The 22,882-nt window shown below is 47.5% G+C and overlaps 4 protein-coding genes across 4 annotated transcripts; all 4 read right to left on the bottom strand.

Annotated features, from left to right (window-relative positions):
* Positions 1–7,771: 7,771 nt before the first annotated feature.
* On the bottom strand, positions 7,772–8,557 carry PtA15_4A222 (uncharacterized protein; the record flags this gene model as incomplete). The annotated part of the gene is made up of 3 exons (XM_053168084.1): positions 7,772–7,881; positions 7,946–8,469; positions 8,553–8,557. The coding sequence occupies 3 exons, from the start codon at positions 8,555–8,557 to the stop codon at positions 7,772–7,774; spliced, it is 639 nt and encodes a 212-aa protein (XP_053019328.1).
* Positions 8,558–12,637: 4,080 nt separating this feature from the next.
* Positions 12,638–13,058, bottom strand: PtA15_4A223 (uncharacterized protein; the record flags this gene model as incomplete). Its single annotated transcript, XM_053168085.1, has 3 exons — positions 12,638–12,659; positions 12,753–12,779; positions 12,862–13,058. The coding sequence occupies 3 exons, from the start codon at positions 13,056–13,058 to the stop codon at positions 12,638–12,640; spliced, it is 246 nt and encodes an 81-aa protein (XP_053019329.1).
* A 710-nt stretch (positions 13,059–13,768) lies between these two features.
* Positions 13,769–14,605, bottom strand: PtA15_4A224 (uncharacterized protein; the record flags this gene model as incomplete). The annotated part of the gene is made up of 2 exons (XM_053168086.1): positions 13,769–14,136; positions 14,443–14,605. 2 exons carry the CDS (start codon positions 14,603–14,605, stop codon positions 13,769–13,771), a joined length of 531 nt encoding a protein of 176 aa, XP_053019330.1.
* Positions 14,606–16,147: 1,542 nt separating this feature from the next.
* Positions 16,148–16,631, bottom strand: PtA15_4A225 (uncharacterized protein; the record flags this gene model as incomplete). Its single annotated transcript, XM_053168087.1, has 2 exons — positions 16,148–16,195; positions 16,263–16,631. The coding sequence occupies 2 exons, from the start codon at positions 16,629–16,631 to the stop codon at positions 16,148–16,150; spliced, it is 417 nt and encodes a 138-aa protein (XP_053019331.1).
* Between the last annotated feature and the right edge of the window lie 6,251 nt (positions 16,632–22,882).

A 22,882-nucleotide genomic window follows, 5' to 3' on the forward strand; every position in this document is an offset into this window, starting at 1 on the left:
CAGGTAGTCTTTCATCCTACTATGGAGGCTCTTCCAATCAGGATCTTCACCCGGTGTCGTCATCCCCTCAGAACTCTCGTAGTCCTCAAGACGTTTCATCTCAAGATCTGGGATCCACGCTGTGCAACAAGAATGATCTATCCCCTCAGCAAGAACGTCTCCGCAACGAGACTAAACTAGCATCCGATCCACGTCTCCGCGATGAGAATAAACTAGTTTTATCCTTTGCAACCCTCCGCGATGAGGCTAAACTAGGCTTGTCTGCAAAGACCCTCCGCAATGAGGCTAAACTTCCGAGCCTCCGCAATGAGGATAAACTAATGATCCTCCGCAATGAGGTGAAACTACCTCTCCCAAAAATAGGAACTCGAGTGCAGGAGGAGGAGTTTGGTATGCCGCGGAGGAAGGAGAAACTAAAAGTAAGTTCTCTCCATGTGTGCACCTCCGGGCTAGATGCTACTCTGTCAAAAACTCTACCGCGCGCCACAGTCGTGAGCCTCGAGGATCTCTCTCTCTTTGCTCCGGTTTCAGGTGGTCAATCATCCCACCAAACCCCGATCACGAAGGCCTCAGCCCCGAATAGGGAACCCTTCGATTCTTGTCCAGATTTTGTTGTTCATCGGGCTGGCCCCCCGCAAAATTCGGAGTACTCGTTTCAGGACTGTCTCCGAAACAAGGATAAACTACACCAGCTTTGGATGGAGGCGGAGGGAGGATGGGTGTATTTTGCCACGCCGCGGAGGAAGGAGGAACTAAAAGTAAGTTCTTTCCAATGTGCACCTCCGAGGGTAGATACCCACGTTTGTTTCGAGACCCTACGGCCTGCCACACTCGTGAGCCGCCCTCTTTCGCTCGGTTTTGCTTACGCAGATAAAGCACCCTTCGAGGATTCTGGCGAGCTGCGGACGTGGACGTTGCTGCAATGTGGACTCAGCGGTAAATCTCAAGCGGCGCTAGCTCACGCGTGGAAATTGGGCGAATATGTGGCGATTGCATCTAAATACAAACCGGTGTCCCGTAAGGTTAAACCGGTAAACCAGCCAATTCCACAAGGGCTTAACCCCCCGCTTCGACGACCTCCGTTGTCCCGGGATCCCTATCGCCCACTTCCTCGATTTTTGGCAGGCCCCTTTGTTCCCAAAGGTCGCGTCACTCAGGAGCGCCTTGGGGTGGTGAATTTCGGCCCGGAGGGCTGGCTTTGGCCCGACGAGCTAAATGTGATTAAGAATGTTCTTGCCGAGCGGAATCAGGCCATTGCTTTTGACAAATCCGAACGGGGTCTCTTGAAGGAGTCGTACGGGATGCCCTACATCATCCCAGTTGTCAAGCATGAACCGTGGCAAAAGAAGAAGATCCCGATACCCACCGCCAAGCTAGACGAATATACCAGAATTCTCCGAGAACGACTGCGGAATGGTCTTTACGAGCAGTCGACCTCCTCATATTCGTCCCTGGTTTTTTGTGTGCTGAAGAGTAACGGAAAGCTCCGGATCGTTCACGATCTTCAGCAGTTGAACCGGGTGACTGTCAAGGACGCTGGTGTTCCTCCAGCGACCAAAGAATTTGTTGAATCGTTTTCGGGTCGCGCCTGCTATGGTCTAGGCAACATCCTTGGTGGTTACGACAAACGTGCTTTAGACCCCATTTCTCGGCCACTGACTACTTTTGATACTCCCTTGGGGCGATTTCAATTGACCCGACTCCCACAGGGTGCCACTAACTCTATTGCCGTCTACCAGGCGCAGATGATGTGGGTCCTGCAGGAGGAAATTCCGGACCATGCGGGCATTTTCATCGACGATGGGGGCATTAAGGGCCCGGTTTCGGACTACAACAATGAGGTGTTGTCTTGGCATACGGGCGTGCGAAAGTTCGTATGGGAATACGCCGAGACTTTAGAGCGAGTTCTTTTTCGGATTGAGGAAGCCGGTCTGACGGTGTCAGCGTCTAAACTGGCCGCGTGCGTTCCGGCTTTGGAGATTGTCGGTCACGTGGTTTGCAAGGAGGGTCGTCGGATGTCGAAGGGCAAGGTGAATAAGATCATGTTGTGGCCCACCCCGAAGGACGCCACCAAAGTTCGCGGATTTCTGGGTGTGGTAGTGTACGTTAGGATTTTCATCCCATCGTTATCTCAAATCTGCCTCCCTTTACGGCGACTGACACGAAAGGACGTCAAATTTGTCTGGTCGGAGGATTGTGCGGGAGCCTTTGAGCGGCTTAAGACGCTAGTGGGCCGGGACATAGTGCTGGTAAAGGTGAATTACGGTCTGGGAGCAGGACGTCTTAAACTCGCCGTGGACTCCAGTTTTCATGCGGTGGAAGCCGTTCTCACGCAGGAGGATGCCAACGGGCACGATAGGCCCGCGCTGTACGAGTCTCTGTTATTCTCCGATGTCAAATCCCGATATTCACAACCCAAACTCGAGCTTTGTGGGGTAGCTCGGATTCTCAAGAAGCTTCAAAACGTTCTGTGGGGGCAACATTTCGATCTCCTTGTCGACGCCCAGTCCCTTGTTCAGATGATCAATGCGCCAAGCCTACCCAACGCCCCCATGACGCGATGGGTCGCTTTCATCCATTGGTTTTCTTTCGACATTGCTCACCGCCCGGGCAAATCGTTCACGATGCCGGATGGACTGTCCCGCAGGCCGCAAGGAGACAACGAGTCGGATCCACCTGCGTCAGATTTTGACGAGGAAGCACCGCTCATTAGGCCCCTGACCTCTTTCTCAGTGGAGGCAGCGCCGGCGTACACTGGTTATCAGGAAGGGTTTTGGCGGCAATTGGAGGAGTACCTCATGACATTCGCCCGACCCGCGGGCATGGACCCAGTCTTGTTTCAGGCCTTAAGGAGGAAGGCAGCAGATTTTTTCGTTCAAGGGGGTCGCCTCCTGCGAAGGGGAAGTCCACTGCCGCGGATTGTGATCACTATTCCAAGCAAGCAGGACCAAATTCTTCGGTGTTTGCACGAAGAACTCGGTCATCGAGGCACCGCAGAAACATACCGCCAAGTTGCAGATCGGTTCTGGTGGCCGAGTCTCAAGAAAGCGGTTCAACTCTGGTGTCGCAGCTGCGAAGCCTGTCAGAAGCGCGATCTGCGCCGGCCCATGGAAGTGCGCTACCCGACGGGCGAGGACACTTTATTCGGGAGAGTCTCTATGGATGTTGTTCACATCAAGGCCAGTGGAGCTAAATATCTAATTGTGGCTCGCGACGACTTCTCAGGCTGGGTTGAGGCCAAATTTCTCAACAACATCACCTCGGAGGCGGTTGCGGCTTTCCTGCACGAAAATTGGACCATGCGGTACGGTCTAGCACGCTCTTACTCGACTGATGGGGGCTCCGAGTTCGGCGGGGCTTTGGCAGAGATTCTCAGAGCTTTGCCTGGTCAACACCGGGTCTCGACGCCGTACTATCCCGAAGCTCAAGGTATGGTCGAGCGCGGGCATGCACCTCTTAAGTCAGCTTTGGTCAAGTTAGCGGCCGAGTCGGGCAAGAATTGTCGGAAGTTCCTGCCGCTGGTTTTGTTTGCCGATCGGATATCAACCAAGCATACGACGGGCTATTCTCCTTATGAGTTGGTGTTCGGACAGCGCGCAGCTCTCCCCATTGACTTGGACATAGAATCCTTCCTTGGGGTCAATTGGGAGGAGGTGCGCAGTACTTCCGATTTACTAGTGGCGCGATCTCGACAGCTCGAGCGCAGCGAAGAGGCTTGGGCAGTGGCGTACAAGCGGATGATGAAATCCCGAGCCGAGTCCATCCGCTATTGGGAGGACAAGCACTCTAGTCGACTTCGCCGACCGCTAGGTCCTGGAGACCTGGTGTTGGCATATAACCGATCTTTGGAGGTCCAGTGGGGCCAGCTTTTTGCCCACAAATGGAATGGGCCATACCGGATCGTCAAGCAAGTTCAAGGCGGCTCCTACGTCCTCGCTGAGTTGGATGGCACAGAACTCAAACGTCGGTTTGCGGCGGATCAAGTCAAGGAGTATTTTCCTCGCGGGGGCATTGGGGACTCAAAGTAAGTTCCCCCTCCTTTGTATGCACCTCGGGTAGCTACTACCGAAAAATTGTCGTAAGCTCTACATTCGCCACTGTCATGAGCCACCTGCGGGTCCCCCCCTTCGTTTCCTTCTTTCAGCGCGGTTCGACACGGTTTTTGGTGTACAGTCTAGGGACAGACTGTAAGTGGTGGTGGGATGTGGTGGGCAAACCGGTAGTCAAGTGAATTTTCAGTTCTCAAATTTCACTGGCGCTCATATCAAGAATCAAGATCCAGTTCTCAAGACTCAAGCTATCATCACAAAACTCAAGATCAAGACCCACAAGCCTCAAGGTTCTCAAACTGTCCCTTCTTCTCATCCCTTATTCCTCATTCCCCTCTTTTATCCCTCCTCCTTCCCTTTCTTGGTCCTAACACAGCTTGTGCTGTGGGTTTTATTTCTTTGCCTTTGGTTTCTGATCTATTTCTCTTATTCCTTTGTCTGGTTTGTGTCATTTCTCCCTCATTTCTTATGCTGTGGTTTTCCCTTCTTTCTACTCTATTTCTATCCTGCTGAGCTCTGTTGTCCTGTTCTGTTTTGATTCTGTTTTCTGTTCCTTTTGTGTTCTTGTCTATTTGTGTTGTGTTGTGTGCGCGCGCACGGCGCGCAAGGAGATGATGAAATGTATGTGACATGTTGCCTCCCCGAGTCCAAGTTCGCAGAACTTGGAGGAGGGGAGCGGCATGGCATTCTGATCCGCCATCTCGAGTCCGGAGTCTAGAAACAAGAGTGAAGAGTCTTACGAATTCCCCTTCCCTTCGACAAATCCCTCAAATCATCCCAGAATCCTCAACAAAACCACCGCCGAGAATCCAACCCTCGGCGAACTCTCAAAACCACCTCCACAACGCTATCACCTTGAATCTTCCGTCTCATTTTTCCGGACCAATCCGTGAGGGCAGTCACTCGACACCATTCCCCTCCCAGCGCTGCCGCCGGCCTAGCACCAAGCGGAGCTCCATACCGGTCATCGAGTGTAGTGTATGTATACCCTCCGATTGATGGCCGGGGTGAGTTGTCATCAATCGGAGGGTGCTCCACCTGATGGCCGGGATGAGTGGTCATCGAGTGGAGGGTCTGACCAGTCATCCCAGTCATTGATCGGAGGGTGTGTACTCCACTCGATGGCCGGGATGAGATGTCCTCGAGTGGCGGGTATGACCAGTCATCCCGGTCATCGAGTGGAATGTATACCCTCCGATTGATGGCCGGGGTGAGTGGTCAGCAATTGGAGGGTCCCGATGGCCGGGATGAGTGGAGTTCACACCGTCCCCAGCGAAGAGAAATGGTTTCTCGAAGCTGGAGAAATAGGGGGACACCTGTTTCTGGAAACGCTTGTTTTTTGACGAGAATCAATTCTGGAATCTACCCAGAATTTGTGTGCTATGGTACGCAATTCTGATTCAAAATAGATTCTCGCAAAAAAAAGTTGAAACTTGCTTGAGAATCTATTTTTTTTCCGCTATGGTACGCACCCTAAGTTTCTTGCTTATATCAAATTCACCCCACCTGACGACTTCTCTCAAGAGCAAAAAAACGACCTCAACTTTTTAACTCAATTCTTGATCAAGTCCCGATCTTTCATCTCAGCAGTTAATAGTCTTCCTAAAAACTTTTCTGGCCGGATGTGGGCAATTGGATGGCAAAAAAGCCAGACGGAGGGTGAAATGGCTGGACGTTACCTCGATTCTCTCAAGATTTTCAAGAATGCTGCCGGCTATTTCCAACACATAACTGAAGGCTTCCTTGCTAGTGACATAATCTTTGACTTATTTCATTCAATTGCTGATACTGCAGTTCAAGGTGTGAGAACTATTCTATCAAAACTAAAACTCCCAGCTTTCTGTCACCGCCGATTGGAAGAGGAGCGCCGTAATACCAATATCACTTCCAATTTGGCCTTCACAATGAATGAATTCTCAAATCGCCCACACAAGGACAAAGACGTTTCAAAGACTGCTTTTCTTTTCTTGTCCAATGTTAACAAAAAAACAGGTAAGATAGATTCTCATTGCAAGAATACTTTGATATTTGCGACTAATATACATTCCAATTAGGTGAAATAGACTTTCTGCGGGCCCTTTTTCGTTTTCCCCGATCACCAAGCGGCTGTGGACCTGCGGAAACTCAAGGGTATTTGTAGAATTGTCTTTGCTGCAGGCCAATTCAAACACTGCACTCACAATACTCAGCCTCCTCACAAGACCTTAACATTGCTTGGATTCTCTCTCCAAATCACAAAATCCTGTGTTGATGCATTTAAACGTATTTGTAGTGGCTATTACATTAACAAACTCACTGACACTGGTAAAGAGTACTTTATTGGTGATCATGACCACATATGTAAAGACCTCCCAAACATTGAATAGAATTTTCCTACGTATTTTTAGTAATTCTTCTATGTTTTCCACCTCAAATTTGAACATATTCTTTGTGTTATGATAAAATGTTTTAAATTCTATAACTGCTCATATTATGAATAAATTGGTATTTGGATCTGAAATGTGAACTCAGATAAACAGCAATTTAGCTTTTTGAGAGTGGAAGCAGAAACCAATTTTGATAAGAGGGATAACGTTTGATAAATAACAGATAAATAACAGATAAACAACACTTGATTTTGAGAATGCACCAGGAAATCAATTGAGATCAAAATCAAGAACTAGGAGGAAAAGAAATCTTTGGCGTTTGGGAGAGAATCTTGGCTACAAGATAAGAGGTGAGAAATAGAGGCAGGTGAAACTCCAACATGTAAGGACTTAGTTTGGGGAGGTTGATTTTCTTCGATATTTGGCTGTTGTGTCTCAAGGATTCTTGGCCGCTTTTTTGACTTTTCATTAACGTTCTGGGTGGCTTTGGCATAGATTTGTTCTGGAGCAGTGAGTTTCAAAGCTTTGCAAACTTCATTACACTGGTGGCCTTCAATAAATCGTAAGATACCACATTCTGAATTATTTCCATCTGCCCATTGACTTAAATGTCATCATTCATCAGCTAATGTGTGCTCCAATTAATTATGAATGTAATATGAGCTTACGTTGCATCCACATCTATAATTTGAGGATCCGTAATTATGCCATCAACAAATTGCAAGTCACAGATAAGACTTTTTCCAGATGACTTATGAAAGGACCAATTTGAAAATGCATTCATCAACTGTGAAAATTCAGGATCAGTTTGATCTATCTCATTGTCCACATCGAAATCGGTATTGCTACAATATTTGACATATTTTCCAGTGAGCTTTGCTTCGAGGAAGTAGACTTGATCAGGATCGTTCAATTTTCCTGTAACTACAACTGCATGTCGCACAATCTGAACAGGCAAGGAAACATTTAGTCAAACATTTGTAATGTGTGAATGAGTGAAGAAAGAGCAATGCTTACATCCATTGATCGTGCTTTCTTGTGATAGGCCTTAATTGCTCAACAGTCCAAGACAATTTTCTTGAAATGATTCAAGAGTAGAGCACCAGCATGGTACATGAGTGCGTCAGTAGTATGGGTTTCAATTGAAGGGGTTTCATCGTGGTATTGAATCTTTGCAACATAGTCGGCAATAGTGACAGAACCATTGTTTTCAACAGTCTTCACCTCAGCTTTAAAAGCTCTTCTCATACTTCCCTGTCCAATTTTTTGCTTGTTGTAAACCTTAAGTGTTATTGGTTTGCTTTCAGCCACAAGGGGATCGGTTGCTGAGGTGATACTAGTAGTATCAAAAATTAATCAATAAGCATTCATCCCTCCACTAGTTTTGACATCAACAAAGCATGCTCCTTGGCCAAGAACGCCTAACTGGGTGTTCAAGCCCCCTGATCCATATTGGGGCATAGTACCTGATAAATATATAAATTAGTGAATTAAAAAGCGTGAAGTATTACAAAGTTGAAGATAGCTCACATGCAATACCTCCAAGAGCCCACTGATCATTGTTTTTGGCCTTGACTGGATCTGTTGAGGGACGCTGGTTCTTTCTTGCTAAAGGACAAGCTGGTTTTGAAGCGCGTGGTGAGTCAGAATCGGAGTTTGAATCTTTGAATCCTTCATCATCGTCCAGGTCTGGATGTTGGTAGGTAAGGTCAATCTGAACTGGCTTTTTGTCGGTAGATTGTTCTAAGACATAGAGAAGTGACTCTTGATTGGTAAGACAGCTTTTTCCTTGGGATAGACTGATGTAGTTCTCCACAGATGGCGGGAGGTGTTTGATGTTCGTGTACTTGGGAAGCTCTTGAGAGAAGATCTCCCAGATTTGATCAAGAAGATTGTTGAAAAGATTGGGATCAGTCAAATCAACCTTACGCTTGATGTTGAGGATACCAACATCTATTTCAAGCTTTGAATGTTGATACAGGACAAATCCACAGTCGATGAAGCATTTTGAGGTGGTGTTGGTTGAAATTGATAAGGATTTGGTCAAAGAAAGTCTGGACTTTTTTGAGGTTGATTGAGGAGGCTTTTGTTTGGGATAAGGAGAAGTAGGAGGTGGTTTTTTTTGTTTAGATTTTACCGCATTACAAAAGTAATCCTTGGGGTCAGATAGACTTTGAGAGGATGATTGGGTATTTGGAATTGGATATCTTGGATAATTGGACAAATTAGGTCTAGTAGATGTATTTGTGGATGGTTGGGTTCCAGACAGCTCTATATCTTCTTGTCTCATACCTACATTTTCACAGCACCTTATACACCACCCTCCGGTAATAGTACCAGCAGTACAAGCCTTGCATTGAGAACAATAAACAGCCATAACAGAATTTAGATATTGATGGTTCAATTTGTGATGAAGGGGAAATGACTTTGAATCAGGTGTGCAGGACAGAATTTAAGGCGAGCTCAATATGACACAAAATTATCACACACTGAGAGTTAGGTCTATTTATTCCATCCAGTTCAATGCAGTCTTTATTTGGGTTCAATGAATTTCCTTACAATAGATGTCTGTTGTAAGAGAAGACTTGTAGATTCCATCCATTTTTACACGTAACTTTGAGTAGTGTTTAATCTGATTGGGGGAATTTCTTTATAATTGATGTCTTAAAAGATACCCATGGGTGCTGTAATAACATTTTAAGAAGTGAATTCATACTAAGTAAGCTGGGATACAGGGTTATCTTTGTGGAATTCTGAGATGGAATTTGTTCGGTGACCATCATTTACTTTGGTTGAGGTGTGGATTTGGTGGGATGGTGGTGTGATTGTATTGAGGAGCATAAAATGGTGTTGCGTGGAGGTGGTGGGAACTTGGTAGATGGGAGTTGAGTTTTTTTTTGGGGGGTGATGGGTCAATTGGCGCAATTTGTGTCCCCTGTGAGCTTCCGTAGCTTGGATCTCCCATGTCGTTGTGTTTATTGACCACATAACCAGTCATCTGTCAACAGCCATTTCCAACAAGCAGGAAGAATACCCACCTGCTTTGAGAAATGCATGTCAAGCCGGCCTTCAGTTAACTAATAAGTACTACACTCTCACTGACTGCTCCCCATTGTACCGAGTGGCTATGGGTATGTCTTTTTCTCTATAACTTCAAGAAATGAAAACAAAGCTGACTTTCTCAATTTCCAAGTCCTACACCCTTTGTTCAAAGACAAATACTTCAAACTTGCAAAATAAAAACTCAATTGGATGGTTAAAGCCATATGTGGGAAACACATTACAAACCATTACCACAGCCGACTTCCAGCAGAGAACTGCTGACTAACCCCCCAAAGGTGAGTATCTCAGTGTTTTCACTGTTCAAACTTTGGCTGATTAATTCATTTATTTGATCAAGGCACCAACAGGTGTGCTTGCAGGTCTGGGCAGAATGTCAGAGGCTTGCTTAGGAAACACTACATCCAATCCCCTGAACATTTGGCTTACGGGTAGGTTGCATCTTGACAATTGAGGAATGCCTGTCCACACCCTCAAATGGTGGATTCAGCAACATTGTGAGGGTAATACTCATGGAGGTCTTCTCCAGATGGCACTTGATGTGCGCAGTTGTCCAGGTGAGTTATTCTATCCTTTTTATCATGTCATCACCAAGTTTCTAACATCATTTGTTTCTCCCACAGCAACAACTGTGGATGTCAAGTGTGCATTCAGTTTTGGATGGGACTATGTGATCTTCAAAAGGCACCATCTCAACTCGGCATCAGTTAACAGAGGAATCCACTGCTGCCTCCGTGGCGCACAGCATGTGGGGAAGGATAGGAGAGCAACGGTTGCGCTTGGTAGCTGCGCCTCGCAGCACGCGCACCTGTTGCTCTCTTGAGCAGGTTTCTGCTCCTGACACAGTCGGCACCAAGGAAGTGCGGGGCTCAACCTGTGTGGCGGGAGCCCCATGTCTGCCGGCCTGTGGGCCGGCTGTGTGTGGGACGAAAAAGGAAGGAGGAGTACCTTTGGCGTCACAGAGAGCTGGGACTCTCTGTCAAGGCCTGGAACCTCCTCCGAGCAGGACAGAAACCTTGTGCTCGGGGAGTGGGGTTTGAGGCGCTAAGCCCGTCACTCCGGCTCAACTAGGAGCCTGAGCCCTTGTGGCAAGAACCCCTAACTCCCGGCAAGGTGGAGTGGTTCGGCTGCCAGCCGGTCTCCGGTCCTCTGTCTCTGTCCCCTTGGATTGCCCCACTGCGTAATTGTCGTCTGACACCTGTGTGGTTGGGTAGCATTTATTTCTACGGCTCTGAGGTATTGGGTCAGGTCTGTTGGGGAATTTATTCAAGAAAGGCGGGGTGGTGGGACACTCCTGCCTTACACTGGCACCGTTGCCGTAAACCATCCGTCCAATTCCTCCGGAAGGAGGATCTGTATGTTGTTTTCTCTTCCGTGTTTAGATGCGTTGCCACGAGACAAGGAGTCTGCTCAGTTGTCTTCGGACCGGACTCTCTTTGCCACAAGGTCTACCTGGAGCTCGACCAAGAGAGAATGGATGCGCTTCCACTCCTTGTTTACCCAACGGTCTTTGGACTTTTTCCTGTGCACCATGTTCTTGGACATTGTGTTGTCCGTCCACACGATTAGGGATTTGCCCTTCCTGACCCCCATTTTCCGTAGCATTAGTAGTCCTATGCGTATAGCCACGGTTTCGAGCCAAGCTATATTCCTGCATGGCTTAGGTCCTCCGTTCCAACCTTTGACGACTTGGAACTGAGACCATCTGTTGCCTATGAGTACGCCGATTCCAAATGACGTGGAGGCGTCCCTGACCCAGTCAATCTCTATGGGCTCCGGGTTGGCGATTAGCCTGGTGTTCGTGAAAGATTGCAGCGTCTCCGGCCAGAACAGGAGGTCCTCTCTGACGTCCTGTGGGGTAAACCAAGGGGCCTGAAGCTTCTTCCAGTTCTTCAACCAGCGGTATACGGAGTTGAGGTAGCACTGGAGCTGGGGGAGGAGAAGCGAGACGTGATTCAGGCGTCCGGCCAGGACTTCGACCTGTTGGAAGGTAGACTGGTTTCCTTGTGATAGAACCGTCTTGATCTGTTCTTTCCGTTCTTCAAGCTTTCTCTCTGGGAGCCTAACAGTCTTTCCCTTCCCGTTCCATATGAATCCAATAAACTTTTGCTCTGTTTGGAAAGGAGAGAACTCCGTTTTGTTGGTTTTCACCCCTAGCGCGTTGGACCTACTAACTTTGTCTGCCATGGTTGTCTTGGAATGCTCCGTCTTTATGAATAGGTTGTTGTCTACCCAACGGAACACCTTCATCATGTTGAATTCATGTTCCATCAGGCTTTTCCATGCATCGGCGGGGTGTCCAAAGGAACCGCAGCCGGCCACACGGCCAAAGGCAATCCGGGTATCTAGAAGGATTTTGTCGTTGAAATCTTTTATCATGAGATAAGGCCACTGGTCTGGTGCCTTCGGGATCTGACGGTACGCTTTTTCCCAGTCGAAAATGGCCAACTGCACCGGTTGTGTTAAGGCGCGGAAAAACGCTGATACCTTCTTAAAATCGTCCCAAGTAGTTTTGAAAGCGCTTGCATCTACGAATGAATTCACTGACAGGGTTGATTTGTTGTTCTTCGGGAAGTACAGGTCATTTATTGGGCGGAAGGAACCGTTGCCGTTTGTCACTGCGCCTAGGGGACTTGTTCTGAAAAAAGGGAATACACCATTGACCTCTTCTGGCTCAAAGGGGCCAAACATTCTTTTTGCGGCTAACTCGTTCTGTATCGAGGATTCTATTTTCTCTTTTGCCATCCAAGCTGAGGCGTGGTTTGGAGGGGTGTACCTGGTGAGGCCGCCTACTCTGTGGGGGGGTATTCCTTGATTGAAACCGCTCTTGAAGCCTGTGATGACGTCTTGGTACTCGTCCAATAAGCCTGCGTTTCTTAAGGACAACTCCCACAACTCGACATTCATCTTGCACTGGACCGATGTCGGCCAGTTTGCTGGGTACCTTGGACTCCTGTTCTCAAGCTCAGGGCAAGGTTGGACACTCTCACTGTGCGCTTTCAACGGTTCGATGACTCGATCATGGGTTCTGACAATTTCATTGCTCGGCATATGCACACTTAGGGAAGAAAACACAATGGAAATGGAAAGGAAACGGAGGAAATGCATTTAAGTCAACCATGCTAGTCACAGGGGAACGGGGGACATGTCTTGATTCCAAATCTACTGGGTTTTGGACTGGGAACTGTGTGGGCATTGGGGGGGAAAGAGTGAACAGGAGGGAAACATTTTTTTTTTTTTTTTTTTAGTGGTTCCATGTGCACTGGCGTGTTCTTACCTTGGTTGAGGTTGCATTGGCCCTGGTCTGGTCGGAAAAAAACCGATAATATTAGCGCTTGCTCTCCTCTCCCCTTTTTTTTTTTTTTTTTGGATTTGGTCTGGCTTACCCGTTGGTGTCTCTAACCACTAGCTGCCTGTTTCCAGGGTTGGGTTGAGTTGGGGGTCCTCCTCTTCTGGGGTCGACAAAATTTGGGTCGAAGTGGTTTCCTCTGTACCCGTTTCTGCCCTGGCCTCTCTGGCGTGCCGGGCGTTGCGTCGGCCATTGGCCCAGGTTGGGTGCGCGCTGGTGGTGTGCGGTTGGCATCGGAAATGGTGCAGCCGCTGGGACCGGAAAGGGGTGTGTGAACTGGGGAGGATATTGGATCGACGGGAATGGGATCTGGGCCGCGTGGTAGTCACGAGTTCTTGCCTTGAGTTGGCCGGTCACTGGGTCAAAGGCTTCTCTGGCGCCTCCCAGGCCGTAGGGGTTATCTCGGAAACCCAACTCGTTGAAGCGTCTAGCATCTGCGTAGGCTTCTTCCGCAATGTTGGGTTGGAAGACTGAGATATCGGGAACTCCCTCTTGCCCGTTTCTGCTGACTCTGTGGGCAAAGGCATTTGTTCTGAGGCGGATATCATACCTGAGCGCCTCCATGAAGCCGTCTTTGGCTTGGATTCGATCCGCATGAGCCTTGTGTATCAACAGCCACCCGGCAAATCTTGGAAAGTGGTATACATCTCTGAGGGACTCATAGAAGCCTCTGTGGTTTAGGGTCCAGTCTTTGAAACCCTGTTCCCACTCACTCGGAAATTTCAGGCCAGTATAGCGGCTGTCGGCGGATTGGGGGTTCATCTCTTTTAGCTCTTGTTTCTTTCTCTTTTTTTTTTTTTTTTTTTTGGCTTACTCCTTGTCTGAGCTCTCGTCTGCTCTGTGTTTCTTTTTGGCTTGATGGATAATCGCTGCATCTTGCCAGACTTTGTTGAATATGGTCAACGGTAGGGGGCCTGTTGTTGTTGGTTCAAACACACGGTCTGTTAGCTATCTGGCTCTGGGGACCTGGATTGAGTTTCTTGCCGCTTGGAAAAAGGGGGGTGCTTGCCTTTCAACTCCTTCATGTTGTGGTTGAAGAAGGGAGGTAGGCCCATCCCTTTGAAGGTATTCACGCCTTCCACAAAGAACGTTACCCCGCCTTCTTTGAAATCTTTGTTGGCTACGCTGAGCTCAATCGCTCTTTTGGTGGAGCTCCTCCCGGCCGCGCTGGCTTGCTGTTCGATGGGTTGCTTGGCTAAGGATTCTAGGAGTAACCTGACCTTGACGCTGTCGCCTGCTAATTGGGCCTCGAGCGCTTCTTTGAGCATGTCTGCTTTCGACTTCTTTGGCGGTTCCTGCGCTACAGCCGGTTCTGGATGTGAAGATAATGAAGATAAATTGGGCATGTCAGCTTCCAATAGGATTCCTGTCTGTGTCTATTATGTAAACGTTTTAAAAAGGTGGAGGTAGGCAAACGGATTGGGTGTAAGGGGGGAACTATGTGTAGGGAGGGGCTGGTGTGGGTATGGAAGTGGTATTCTGGTATTGGGGAGAGGGCGGAAGGGTTGCCTCTGTAATGGGTTGGTCGGAGGAGCGGACTTACCTGCTTCCTTGGATCTTAATAAGGTTGTGACGTCTTCGCCGTCTGGGTCTTTGTCGTCGTCTTCGTCTGACTGACTCTGATGGGTTTCTTTCCCTTTTGCTTGGGTTTTTTTGGCTATCGCTGATAGGTGTGGGGTTTTCTTCTTGGGTATTGTCCTGCCTTGGTTGTTTCCAGGTGGATTTGGGGTTTGGCTTGCGCCTAAACCTTGAACGAGGTCGGTGAGCTCATCGGGTGACATGATGGCTTGAATATATAGCTAAACTAAGTTTGTTAGATGTTTTGTGATGTGGTAGTAAAGATAGACTTTTGCCCGGAAATTCACGGGTGGGGAATTACTTTGAGCAAAAAAAGGGGTAAAAAAGGAAAGCAGGAACTAGGTTCCTGAGTGACGAGCAGTGAGCAACAAGTGGGAGCTAGGAGATTGATCCCTTGCTCACACTCCGTTTGCTGGAGTGGCCTTCTTATACGAGGCCACTACGGGCCACTGCTTCGTTGTCTCATCTCGGTGCCCCTGGGAACCTGTCTGCGGCCGGAGGGTACTAGTCTCTCACTACTAGTCGTGACAGACTATTTGCTCCTGCGGATCCTGCCGCTCTAGCAAGATCTAGCCCGTCGAGTCTCACTCTGACGTGTGACACTCGTGGGCAAAACGCTGGCTGGGCCTCCGGCTACGTGGACACCACGGGTCTCGGAGCTGCGCTCTGCCTACCCCTTCCCATGATGGTTGGCTATTATTCTAAGAATGGTGTTGAGTTGTCTGTTAGTCTGCTACCATGATGTATCACCACAGTATGGAGGGCTGTCGGATTGAACCATGAGCACTACCAACCAACCACCCAGCTGGCAGCCACAAGCGTCTGTAGCCTAGTTGGTAAAGGCAGCACTCTAGTATGTGTCTCAGCATAGCTGAGGTCGTGAGTTCGACTCTCACCAGACACATCTTCATTTTACAGTCTCTACAAATGGGAGGAGGCATTGACCAGAATTCTGGTTGTGCAAGGAAAGCCAAAGTTGACCAAAAGAGACCCGCTATTCTGGGCAACAGCCCAGCCCAGATAAAAATCCTCTTGTTCTTTGTCCTCTTTGTCCATCTATCTAATCAGCAAATGCCGGCCTGTTTATAGCCAGACTCATCACCACCGGTGAAAGCAGCAAGCCAAGTACAGTGGCAAATCATCCTGCTCTGGTAAATCTCATTCCCTTTCTCACACATGATTCAAATAGTTCTACATGTACATAGCTTTAGAATAAGGCCTCTAATGAGAAATACTATCTTAGTTGTTCAAAATTTTACATGATTTGCTGTTGGTCAGTTGTCACCCATTCAAGTGACATTCCCAGTACCATCACTTAAGAGTCAACAAGCCCTTCAAACCTTGCCTCAGCTCAATACCCTAATTATAATTTATTTTCTACAGTTTCATCAACAGGCTTTGGATAGATTGAGGTAAGACAAAGCAAAACAAAGGCATTGAGAAATTGTTGTGGGTAATTAGCTTGTCAGGGGATTGGAAGAAGGTGGAAAGCTCATGATGGGGTATTGGAGAAGTCGGAAGGACAGAGAGGTTGGGAGATATGGTAGTTGAGGTGTCAGGGCAGTCAAAGTCATTGGGCAAATGGTGTTGAGAAGAAGAAGATCCTAGGTCTGGTGACAAAGCCGGCGGAAATAGGTCAATGGGATATGGTGCAATTGTGATTCTTTCCGATCCCTCAATCACAGGACCAGTTTGTGTATGTAACAACAGAACTAGGTCTTCTGATTGGTACATTCGAACCTGGGTTACTCAATACAAAGCGCAATTTCAGGACAGGCATTAGTTGAGTGGTACTGGGAGAAAGCAGCAATGTAATGGGCTAAGTACAAATGGGAAGCACGGCTATGGATAGCCACTCACTTGTTGAGAGACCAGGAGGAGGATACTGTGAGACACTTGGGTCAAGGATACACTTCCTGAAAGCGGGGGCGCAAGGATAGCAGCATGGTGGATCCGAGCAAGTTGAAGGGTTGAGAGATGGGGGGTGAGAGCGCGCAGATCAAGTACAACATTTGAGAGATCGGAGAGGGCCAGGATGTGGAGAGGTGAGAGTGAAGAGGGTGGTTGAATGAAGAGGTTTTTGGAATGAGGCTTCAGACCAAATGGATTTTCTGAAGGTGGTTCGGCTGGTACTGTTGATTTGGCTTCTGAAGGGATCGAAGGGGCAATTGGTGGGGCCTGAGGTCGCAGGGTTTTCTTAAAACTAAACTTCTTGGGTTTGGAGCTCATTGGTTTTGCAAGGTGAAAATCTCCCTAGGGCTCAAACTAAACTTAGCCACTTGTGGTAACCCAAAGAAAAGGCAAGGGAATAACTCACACACAAAATTTGTGAGTTTTCTTCAACCTGTGAATGTAAAAAATTTAACCATTGTCAGCCATCACATTCCAAATAGTCTCGTGTCAAAATACACTTTTCTCAATCCCACAGAAAGCCAGCTCATAATCAAGTCTTTAAGTCCAACATAAAGGACTCCAACTGAGCCCAACATAAAGAACACACAGTTGTATCAAGTCTTGTCTTGAGAGAACTTGATTAATTTTTAAAGGGACTTTTAAAGGGGCATATCTCTCATTGTTGTACTGGTCAGCTATACTGGAATATGGTAGTATGTTGCCTCATATTTGCCACCACTTATGATGTGCTCTCTAACCCAATCCCCCCTGGGGCACCCTGTTAGTGCCCCATACAGTATAGCAGGAGTCAAATTCCAGGCTGGCTGAGGCCAGTGATGGTCCACCTCAACTAATTAGCAACTGACACAGGTCTGGGTACAAGTTGGTGACATGTCTCTACCACACAACACACCTCACCCTTAAATTATCAGTGATATATTGTTTCTTAGTCATCACATGTCATCATGTATCATTACATGCCATAATGTGTCATTAAGTGTAATTACATGCCATCATGTGTCATTACGTCTCATTACATGCCATTACGTGTCATTACGTGTCATTACGTGCCATCATGTGCCAACACGTGTCATTACGTGCAATCACGCGCCAACACGTGTCATTACGTGCCATCATGTGCCAACACGTGTCATTACGTGCAATCACGCGCCAACACGTGTCATTACGTGCAATCACGCGCCAACACGTGTCATTACGTGCAATCACGTGCCAACACGTGTCATTACGTGCAATCACGCGCCAACACGTGTCATTACATGCCATCACGTGTCATTACGTGCCATCACGTATATCCTTACGTGTTATCACGTGTTATCATGTGTGATCACGTGTTATCAAGTGTCATCACGTGTCATAGGGTTACGTTTGTCCTCCTTATTCCTTTTGAATTGAATTAAAAATTGATCTTGCAACTTATCAACCGGAGAAGTTTTGCATGAACCGCAAATAATGAATTCACTGCTAAAAATACTCAGCAAGATAACAAAGTTCTTGAATGAAGCTCTCTCAGCAAAGAACCTGGCTAGAATACTGAAAGAAAATCAAATACAAGCTCTGTTAGATCAAACAAACAAACAAACTGAAATCTACTGTGAATATTGAGTGATCAGAACAACAACCTCTTACAGTTTCTCCTCCAACGCCTTTGACCTGGCCCCCAGCAACCACTACTAACAACAAGAAAACAGACCGCTGTGAAAAAAAAAAAAAAAAAACTCAAGAAACCGCTGCCAGTTGACATGCAATATTACAAAGGCGCTGTTTCTTGAGTTTTTGTCCCAGTGAACTAGGGATGTAAATGGTTTGGGTCGACCCGGAAAGACCCAAGACCCAATGGGTTCTGGGTCGGGTTTGGGAAGCCCTCAGGCCTCTCTTTGAAAAACCAACCCAACCCATCGAGACCCAATTAGATAATTGGGTTGGGTTCAGGCAGGGTTTTTCCCACTTGGGTTGGGTTCAGGCAGGGTTTTTCCCACTCAGGTCGGCCCATGAACCCAATTGCAACCCAAAATGAGGGTAAATCATGCTCAATCACTTGCCAAGAGGGATACAGCCGCTGAATTTGTACCAGCTTGCCGAGAGGAATACATACCTCCTGGTGAGCTGGACTTTGATCAGCTCTCCAAGAGGAATACATACCTCTCAGCGAGACAGACCTTGTCAGCAGCTCGGCGAGAGGAATGCATACCTCCCGGAGAGCTAGGCTTATGAGCGGCTTGCCGAGAGGGATAAATACCTCTTGGCCCAAGAGGAATAAATACCTCTCGGCAAGATGGATTTGTACCAGCTTGCCAAGAGGACTACATGCCTCTTGGCAAGCTGGTCAAAGCTTAGCTTGCCGGGAAGAATACTCACGGCAAAAGTCCAGCTCGCTGGGAGGTATGTATTTCTCTGAGCTGGACTTGGGTCAATTGTCCAGGGTGTCTTGGCGTACATGTCCCTGCACGCCAAAAAAAGATGGCGTACACAGGTTTTTCAAGGATGGCGTAAAAATCTAGTGTGCGTTTAGCACGACTGATGTTGTCTTGGGTCGGCCCAAGACCCGATGTGGTACTTGAAAATGTGAAAAATCAAAATTTTTTCTCATGTACATATAGAAGGCCTCAAGATACCATCCATTGGACACCTTAAATGGACACCACGGCTAAAGTAACCCCTATTCCCCACTGGAAGCATCACTGGAGCCCCACTACACTGGAAGTTAGACCCTTTGGACAACCTGTAGCACCCAGTCAACCACCTGTCAGGCGCCTCAAGCCACATTCCCCGCACCATTCTATCTCCACTACATATATTGGTTTGGGTTTGTTTGTTATGTACATTATATCATGCAGCACTGCCCCTGCAGGCTGTGCCCCTTCGAATGAATGGTTCCCCGCATTCTAGTTCCTTCTAACTCCACTTTGTTTGGTCTTATTACATCACATGATCATTCCCTGCACAGCTTATGCGCCCCTTGCATGAATTATGACATCATCTGGCACAGCCCCTCCTCATGTATGCACCCCTTGCATAAATTGTACACAGCCACTCCCTCATGTTGTACAGCCCAGGCCAGCTAAAATACCTCACTCAGGGGCTGCCCTGGAGCCAAAATCCCTCACATTTGTCTATATAAGGAGCTCTCTCCCCCCCCATTTGTAGTTCCTCAGTTTATTACTCATCAAGTTTTATACTCACCCATCACCCAAAAACACTTACGTACCCACTCAACCCTCTTACTTACATATAACAACTCTTACATACTGAATAACAACCTTTTTTATACTGTGTCACGAGAAACTTATCTTGAGCTAACCACTCCTATCACTTATTAAAACTTGCCAAGCTTACCTTGGTGGGTCTTGTAGCTGGTAGTATAGAAGGGCAGAGCTTGCACCTCCTTCATCCCCTTCTCCATTCAGCAAAAGGGTTTCACAACCACTTTTGAGTCTTACACCGACTCGGACCCAACCCGGACCTGACTCTTCATTAATGGGTTTGGGTTTGGGCAGTACATTTGCAGTTTTGTCCCGACCCAACCCAACCCGGTGCTCACGTTGGGTCGGGTTTGGGCACCATTTTCCAACTCAAACCCAACCCGTTTACATCCCTACAGTGAACCCTACGATAAACAAGCAAGGGAAAACAGCACCAGTAATAGCATTGAAAACACAAATTAATGAATTCAAGAAAGCTAGCTTAGTAATTCACACTCTGCCTGGGTTTGTTGTGCTAGATTCAACAACAGCAACAGACATTAAAACTAAGATTAACAAGATTCTGATTTCCATTGGTGCCAAAATTGACTCACAACAAATTGAAATTGATGGCATCACACAACTTCCCTCTAAAGATTTGAAAATTTATACAAGTTTGTGATCAAACACATAGTGGCTGCTCAACAACAAACACAAGTGGACGGACTTGCTTTGTTTTGACCTTAAAATGTTCCCTAACCAAAATACCATTATCTTACACGCAATCCTGACTAACTTCCATCCAACGGATACTTCACACCTTCAAGAACTAGGAACGCAACACCAGATTGATCCAAACCTGATTCAATCAGCTCAGTGGCTTGGAAAACCAATAGAGGAAGGAAAGAAGAATGGTTCACTAATACTTCAACTACTAGATAAAGACATTGCACTGAAAATCAAACTTCCAGGCCTATTTTTACAAAAAAAACTATATTGAGGCACACATTACACACAATCAATCCAACAATGCTTTGACTGTTGGAAACTTGGCCACACTTCCCAATGGTGTAAAAATTCTCCACTCTGTCATAAATGCCATGGCAATCACACATCTTCAGCTTGTGACCTATCAACACCTTCTCCCTCTACTTGCTGTGTCTGTATTTCTCATGAAAAACTTGTCTCAAAACACTATGGAAAAAAAAACTCAAGAAACTGCTGTCAGTTGACATGCAGCATACTCAAGTTGATTTCTAGTTGCTACCAGGCTCAGGAAAATTAATCCCAGGGTGGTACACCCTGGAATGTTTGGAAGTTTCTCAGCTTAAGTCTAGTGCACAATGCACTAGACTGATTGGAATGAGGTGCACAGACTGAGCCCTGTCAAGGCTCAGTGCATATCAGCCCCTCTAGCCTGGTCAACAAGGGGGTCATAGGCGCCCAGGCCATACCTGCGTGGGTCAGGATGCATGTAATACACATCCAGTTGACCTGGAGGAATCCCTTGCAGTCAACAACTATACACAACAGTTGACCAAGGGGAATCCCTCCCAGTCAACCCAGAGGACTCCCTCCCAGTAAACAGGATAATGCAATAGTCAACCGCAGGTCATTGATTTAGAGATGGCACTTGGCACCTGCTGGCGGGTACCCATCACACTTCAGCACATAATTCTATGTGCCTGCTGGCTCCCATGGCGGGTGCAAGGGGTTCCATTTTAGTAAAAATACATGCAGAGAGCTGCACACGCGCAATGGGCACCTGCAAGTGCATATAATTATGTGCTAAAGTGTGGCGGGTACCTGCCGGGGGGTGCCAAGTGCCATCTCTACATTGAGTGGGTCTCAGCCCTCTTGATGACCGGAACATAATGGTCATCAAGAGGGTGCAAAACCCTCTCAATGTCCAGAAAACACCGGTCATTGAGAGGGTACACAACCCTCTTGATGACCAGAACACAGCAGTCATTGACAGGGTCTCAGACCTTGTGATGACCGGCACACACCAGTCAGCAAGAGGGTCTGAGCCCTCTCAATGACTGGCACATGCCAGTCAGCAAGAGGGTCTGAGCCCTCTCAATTACCAGCACATGTCAGTCAGCAAGAGGTTCTGAGCCCTCTTGATGACTGGCACATGCCAGCCAGCAAGAGCAACAGTGGGTCAGCTACAATACCAATAGCTGTTAGTGTAGCGTAGCCCAGCGCAAATGCACTATTTTTTAGTGTAGTGTTAGCGCACTTGCGCGCATCTGCGCTAACGCTACGCGCACAGGGTGCGAAGCTATTTTAGCTTTTAGTGTAGCATTAGCGCAGATTTGCGCAATGGCGCTAACGCTAAGCACACAGGGCGCAAAAGAGCGTTTGCTACGCTGCGCTACAGCGCTTTTTGAGGCAAAAAAGGCCTTTTTTCCGCTAAAAGCGCCTTAGCGCAACGTAGCTCAGCTTAGCGGCTGTAGTGTAGCCCTAACGCTGAACAGAAATTGGTGTGCTGTTAGTGCCTCTGAAAATTAGTGTAGCGTAGCAGCGCTAACAGCACGCTAACACTATTCAAAAAAGGCCAGTGCTTTTTGTTGAGAGTTGGGGTGTACAAACTCCACTTTTGGAGTATGGAGTGCTGAAGAGGCGGTCGGGGAGGAGCAATGTAGACTCATGGGTTTTTCTCTCGACACAACAGATTAAGACTCGATTGCTCAACATCTCGATAGCCGATACGACCAGGAATCTCTCCAGGCTCTAATAGGTGCATGGTCAGTACTCGACGTGAAAAACCTCAGATCTCTGGACCACTGCCGCCGCCAACTCGAGCGAAACGGCCGAAACAAACAAAAGCGTACAAGGCTTTACTCGCACTTCCCCCTTTACCACCGTCTCCCGTTGAAGAAAAACCAGACCCTTTGGAAGAAGATCGACCCCCTTCACCATTCATCTTGGAAGTATCTTATATCTTTTCTAAAGTTATCACCCGGCACATCGACGAATCACCATCGGCCCCGATTTCATCAGGCAAATGAATCGTCGTACAACCTTTTGGCTTACCCATCGCGATTGTAATCCCAACACCCAAATACCGCCCACTTATCAACATACCTCGAGAACGATTCACACCCCAAACTTCTTCTGACACGTCACCGACTTCCCCCGAGAACATTTCGATACCAGAATCTCCCATTTTCTACATGTCACAAGCCAGCACAACCGACGTCTCCCCTAAGAACAAATTCCTTCAACAGCCAAGCATCTATAAACAAGATGTCAAACCGTTGGCCGCCGACGGCAGCAACTTCACCAAATGGAAGCGGGGACTCACCAGGGTTATCCTACTTACACTCGGGCATTCTAGCTTCTTCGACGATCAAGAAAACTACAAGAAATTATCGGTACAAG

This window comes from Puccinia triticina, chromosome 4A, assembly GCF_026914185.1.
Source record: "Puccinia triticina chromosome 4A, complete sequence".
Classification (NCBI taxonomy): Eukaryota; Fungi; Basidiomycota; class Pucciniomycetes; order Pucciniales; family Pucciniaceae; genus Puccinia; species Puccinia triticina.